Below are 6,112 nucleotides of genomic sequence, written 5' to 3'. Positions count from 1 at the left end.
CTGTGTCTATGACTAAAGGCTCCCCATCTCCCCTGATTACTAAGGAAAAAAAATATTTTATATATTTATTTATTTATTTATTTATTTCTGCTTTGATCTCTATTTTTATGGACTCCTTCCTCCTTTTGAAAGCAAGGACTAACAAATGGATGGTGGGCACAAGTAATGTTGAAGAATCTGCCTGACAAACCACAGAAGTTGGCCTGAAGAAGTGAAGGCTGTTTCTTTGGCATCTTCAGGGTGGGGTGGGAGAGGGCAGGGAGAGGGACAAGTGAGTCCCTACCCTTGTATCAACCAGAGAAGCTCTAGTTATGCCTGCTTTATGTTTTGAGATTTAGTATGAGCATGTTTACAAGAAATGTCCCACAGCCTTTAAATAAAAGAAAAGAAAAGGGCTTGAAATCAATTGGAAGAGAGGGGTCTTATAGGGGTTGGGGCTTTTTCACACGAAGAAAAATAGATTAGCTCTACATGGTTGCTAAATTCTGAGATTACACACACACACACACATCTGGGTGGCCTTTCCCCTCAGGGAAGACTACATAAAGTTTAGGTCATTTGAGTATCTTACCAAATATGGTAAAATGATTTCCTTATTTCCAAAGCAAAAGGAAAAAATTTATATCCTGGGGCAGATCTGAGCTTTCTTACCTTTAAACTGGGACCAAATAGCCAATATTATTTTTGTGTCTCCAGACAAATTTTCCAGAAGGTACAAAAATTAATATTCTCGTGCAGTGGATTTTACCTATTGGAGGGGCCATGAAATCCTTTGAGAGGAAAAAAAAAAACTATAGATATACTTCTGTGTATAATTTTAGGGGGTTCTCTAAACAGCCTTTCCCCCAAGCCAATCCGTGGACCAAGTTAATTACACCCTACACACAAGAATTGTTTGCCAAGTGTTTTCAAACGACATTAGGGAAGGGACACCATGGTTTATAGTGGGAAGATCAGGAACTTTGATTCTGGGCAGATGTAAATGTGAGAACTTGCTCTGCAACATAAAAACAATATGGCAAATGTCCTTGAGAACTGTCTTCATCTGTAAAAAGAGGGTCATGATATGCATTTGGCAGTGTTCTTATATTAGAAATAATGTAGAGACAATCATATAAGAAGTCAGTACACATAGATGTTAATGAAGAATGTGATTCGGCCTGAAGTACAGTGTGGCTCATGGCTCTCACAATGAATTGTTTTGTCTGTGACATGGCTACTATGAATCGTCATAGCTCGTGCACCTTCCACATCTATCTTATAGCAGCTGTGCTTAATGTCCCACAGAATGGCAGTGCCTGTGAATACCTAGCCCAGGGTCTGGCATATGTTTTTGGTCCCAAATAAATATTGGATAGAGGGCTGTTGCGTTCATCACAAATACTGGTTCAGTGTGTCTTCCCACAGCCAACCCTCCAGTTCCCATTTGTGTTGGTGAGACTCAGTGACCTCACTTTGTTTTGCAAAGTGCCCCCATCAAACAGGGGAAGGACTTTGCCCTCCTAACAACAAACGAGACACCATGGAGCCTTGGACTTTTTTAAATTTTTCATAATGTGACATCCAGATGGGTCCTGGTCTGTGTCAATACCATCTCCCTGAATTAGCTCCATTTTCTGCTCTGTCCCAATACCTCCAGCTTCCACCATCAGAGGAGGCTACAGTTCTGAAGCAAAACGCTTGGCACTGAAGCAATGGTCCCCATGGGCCAGTGTGGGAAGGGAATAGAAGTGGGTGTTCCTTTCAGGACAGGTGGTTAAAGGGCAGGACACTGAGTGGTTCAGCATTGGGGGTAGGTTACACAGGGAGAGAGCAAAGGGCACCTCCTGAAAGACGGGAATCGGGAGTGGGGAACTGGCCTGGGGCCGCAGCATTGGGGAAGGTAGGGACTGTTGTGGGACCAGCTGCAATGCAGGTTGCAGGAGGACAGTGGCCTCCATGTTGGGGTTGCTTTCTTGAGCAGCATGGCTTCTACTTTCAGTGCTGTCCAACTCCCCCAGAGGATCTGAATTCTGGACCTCAGTCTCAGTCTTGGTGACAGAAGGTGGAGGACCTGTGTTGATGGCTGTGTTCATGCCATAGTACCTTCGCTTGTTAATCCAGTACAACAGTGGGCTGTAGGTGAATGTGGTGGCTCTCATCACCTCTACCCACTCCTGGGCACGCTTTTCCCGGCGCAGGTTCTTCCTCCAGTGCAGAAAGAGAATGCAACCACCAGTGACCAAAGAACACAGCCCCAGGAATCCAAAGTACAGTGAGACCCACACTAGGACAAGAAAGAAAGAGAGGCAAGCTGGCTTATAGCTCTAGCTTGGGGCCTGAGCTGTTACTCATTCTCCTTTTTAACCATTCACCAGTCATTCCGTCCACTTAAGCACTCTCTTCATTCCTTCCCTCTCTCCTCATTGACTTACCTCATCATTCTCTTATTTAGTCAAAGCTAGATTTCCAGTGAGTTTAAGAGGCCACCCCAGCCCTTTATAGATAAGGAAAGCTAGATTTGGGGTTGGAGAGGGGACATGACCCACGCTTAGTCAAGCCTCAGGTTCCCAGTCCTGGACCCATCCAATCTTCCTGATTAAGAACTCTCACTGAAGGCAGGGCTCACCAAGGAAGTAACAGTTTAACAGATGACAGGAACACCAGTGTCCCAACCCATTTGACCATACCCTTTACCCATTCGGTGGGTATGATGGTTCTAGCGTATTCAGAGTACCCCTATGCTCTCAAAGAATCCTTAGTTTTCCATAGCTTCCTTAGAGGAAACCATATCCTAACTGGTTAGCATTCTTCCATTCAGGCAGTCATCACCCCATCCATGCAAAAGGTGTTCCCTGAGTGTCTGTCCCCAAGCTAATGGCACAAAACAAGGAAAAGAGATTGGAGAGGCATTTACCATCAGGGAGACTCAGATCCTCCTGTTGGGGATCCATAAGTTCTAGCCTTGGTACCTGGCCGATGGCTCTGGGGAGAGGGAGCTCACCTACCCATCTGTCCATCCAATAGGAGTTCTAAGAATACCCAGATTCCACTGTTCCCTAAAGGTGAGGTCACTAGGTTCTGAGCATTGAGCATTCCAGGGGTGGTGTTTGTGAAGTCTTGGATTAACAGAAAGTACTCTATCCAATGACATCATAGTGTATGTCTACTGCTTCTGTCAGGGACTCACCCACCCACTGAATTGTCTCTTCCCTCGCCCTTATGGTGAACCCACAGAACAGCCCCCAGGAAAGGGCCCCAGGTTCTCGGAGGCTTTAAGGAGCAGTTGTGGAGGGATACCTGTCCCCAGTGAGGAGCACACACACAGCTGTGGACAGTCCTGCCAGCAAGATATCTGACCAAGTTGTTAGGCAAAAACCTGCTCAAGTGATTGATGGCTCTTTCCTTGTCTCTTACAATCTCTCTCTTTTGTTACTTTCCTTCAATGAGTAGCATTTCCTGGGCACCAGGCCATGTGGGAGCTACCCACCATCTGGCCCTATATCTCTTTCCAACCTCACCTTTCTCCCAATCCTTCACATACCTTTCCCTTTTGATCAGGCCAGACTCCTTAACAGAGCCTGCTTATTCACATCTCTGGAGTTTTGCTCACACTGCTTCTCCACCTACAAGTGCCCCTCCTCACTCTTCCCCACACTGCATACCTGCTTATCCTTCAATGCTCAGCTCAATCCCCCTACTCCTGACAAATAATTGTTTCAATCGGCTTCCTAGAATTCATCTCCAGTTCCAAGAGGCTTTGAGAGTTGTCTAGACCAATTCCTACCTCCCATTAAGCCTGAAGGTACATCTCCCCGACCCAGCAACTAATTCCCTGGAACTTGCTTGGGTCAGGGACTTGCTTACACTTCCTGAGGCAGCTTGATTCATTTATGGGCAGTTCAGTTAGAAAGCCCTTCCTGATTAAGCCCAGGTTAGCCTCCCCTACTACCCTGGACCTAACTGCTTCTTGGCACCATTTAATTATTTCCCTCTTTATGGTCCCCCAACACGTGATTTCTCTCCAGCTTCCACCTACCTGGCTCTCCTACCTAACTGGCTCCTGCTTTTCAGTCTCTTTTGCTAGTTTCTCCTCTTTTCCCTGATCTCCAAATGTTAGTGTGTCCTAGGGCTCAGTCCTTTGTCCTCTATCTACATTCATTACCTCAGTGATCTCATTCAGACTCAGTTTTAAATATCGTATACACACTGACAACTCACAACTTTGTATCTTCAGCCCAGACTGCTACTCAGAACTTTAGACTCATTCACCCAACAGCCTGGTTGGCATCTCTATTTGCCAGTCTATTAACTGATCTCCAACTAAAACATCCAAAACCAAACTCCTGATCATCTACCTTTCAAAACCTATTCCAGCCTTTCTCCTCTCTGTAAATGACAACTCTATCCTTCCAATCTTTCTGGTCAAAAGCCTGTAAGTCATCCTTTAGTCCTTTCATTCTCTCACATCCATGTTCATTCACTCCATTAGCAAAATCTTTAGGCTTAGCTTTCAAAACGTACCCGGAATCTGACCACTTTCCCATCAGTATCATCTTATTCTAAGTACAACCATCTCTCACTTAGATTATTGGTGTCCTTGTAGGATGACCAACCATCCCAGTTTGCCTGAGAGTAAAGAGGTTTCCAGGATGTAGGACTTTCAATGCTAAAACCAGGGAAGTTCCACTTAAACCAGGACAAATTGGTCACCCTTGGGAGAGTTTCCATCCTTGCCCCTGCCCCATGCCTTATATTCCACCAGCAGCCAGAATGACCCTTTAAAAAAGTAGATCATGTTACTACTTCTCTGCTCAGATCCTACCATGACTGCCCATCTCACTCAGATTTAAAACCTAAGTCTTTAACTAAGGCCTACAAAGCCCTGGGCAATCTAATTATGCCTCCCTATACCTCCTTCACACAATAACCTCCTTGCTGTTCCACAAGCAGAGCAAGCATTTTCCTGCATCAGGGCCTTTGCACTTGCCATTCCCTCTATCTGGAAGGCTCTTCCCCCAGATACCCGTAAAGATCATTCCCTCACTTTCTTCAAGTCTCTGCTCAAATATCCTCTATCTCTACTCTCTTAGTTCACTTTTTTTTTCCTGAATAGCATGAATCATCGCCTAACATTATATATGTATTTATTGTCTCACCCCACTAGAATGTAAGCTCTCTGAATAAATGTAAGCAAGGAAATAAATACCTAAGAATTTCAGATAGTCATAATTGCTACGAAGAGACTAAAATAACATAATGGGATAAAGAATATAAGGGATAGTGGGTACATCAAAAAAAGTCCCTTTGGGGTACCAACTTATGAACTGAGCCCTAAATAATGAGAATGCAGCCGCATGCAAATCCAAGCGTAGGGATCAGCCAGTGCAAGGAAACTGAGGCAGATATAGGCCAGCACACTTGAAGGACTTACTAACCTCACAGTCCATCCCACTTTCCCAGGACAGGGTTAATCTCCATGAGTGTAGGTTGTATTGAGTAGAGTTGAAGGCTCTGTCCCTGCCCCTGAGGGGCCACCATTCAGGAGGGGTTTTTATTAAGTAAGACCCAAACTGAATGGACTTCCATTGAGGCAAACTGATCAGTGCCATTGCAGAGGGCCTGTCTCTAGGCCTGGCCATGTACTGGGAGAAGGCGATGTTGACACAGGAGATGTCGATGTCACTGTCTCTTACCTCAGGAGTTCACACATGATTCAGGACAGTCAAGAAAATGGTGGCAATGGGTTAAGACAGGAAGGAAAAAGCATTCCCTTAGGGATCAAAAATAGCCTAAATAAAAATTTGTCAGGACAAATCCAGGTGTCTCTTCGGGGAGGACAATAGTTCAGTTTGGCTGGAGTTCAAGGTGGAAGTCAGGAAGCAGAGGAAGACAGGGCTTCGGAGGCACCTGGCATCTTGAAAAGAGTTCAGGCCTCAGTAGAACTTGGAAACGTATACTCACTCTCAGCCTCAGTTTCCTAATCTGTAAAATGAAGAAAAATCTGTCTTACAGGATGTGAAGCAAATAGTGTCCTGCACATAGAAACACTCAGTAAAGAGAAGCTGCTCCTGTGATTACAGTTGATGAAAGGAAGAATGCTGAAGGAAGACTACTAGAGTTAATGCCAAGA

General features: G+C 45.0%; 1 protein-coding gene across 1 annotated transcript; it reads right to left on the bottom strand.

Annotated features, from left to right (window-relative positions):
- Positions 1–1,658: 1,658 nt before the first annotated feature.
- On the bottom strand, positions 1,659–3,074 carry TEX38 (testis expressed 38). Its single transcript, XM_006919157.2, has 2 exons — positions 2,897–3,074; positions 1,659–2,266 (listed from the first exon to the last, which is right to left on the bottom strand). Exons 1-2 carry the CDS (start codon positions 2,997–2,999, stop codon positions 1,659–1,661), a joined length of 711 nt encoding a protein of 236 aa, XP_006919219.2. The 5' UTR covers positions 3,000–3,074.
- Between the last annotated feature and the right edge of the window lie 3,038 nt (positions 3,075–6,112).

This window comes from Pteropus alecto, unplaced genomic scaffold (assembly GCF_000325575.1).
Source record: "Pteropus alecto unplaced genomic scaffold, ASM32557v1 scaffold25, whole genome shotgun sequence".
Lineage (NCBI taxonomy): Eukaryota > Metazoa > Chordata > Mammalia > Chiroptera > Pteropodidae > Pteropus > Pteropus alecto.
This window is presented reverse-complemented; position numbering and strand designations above follow the sequence as displayed.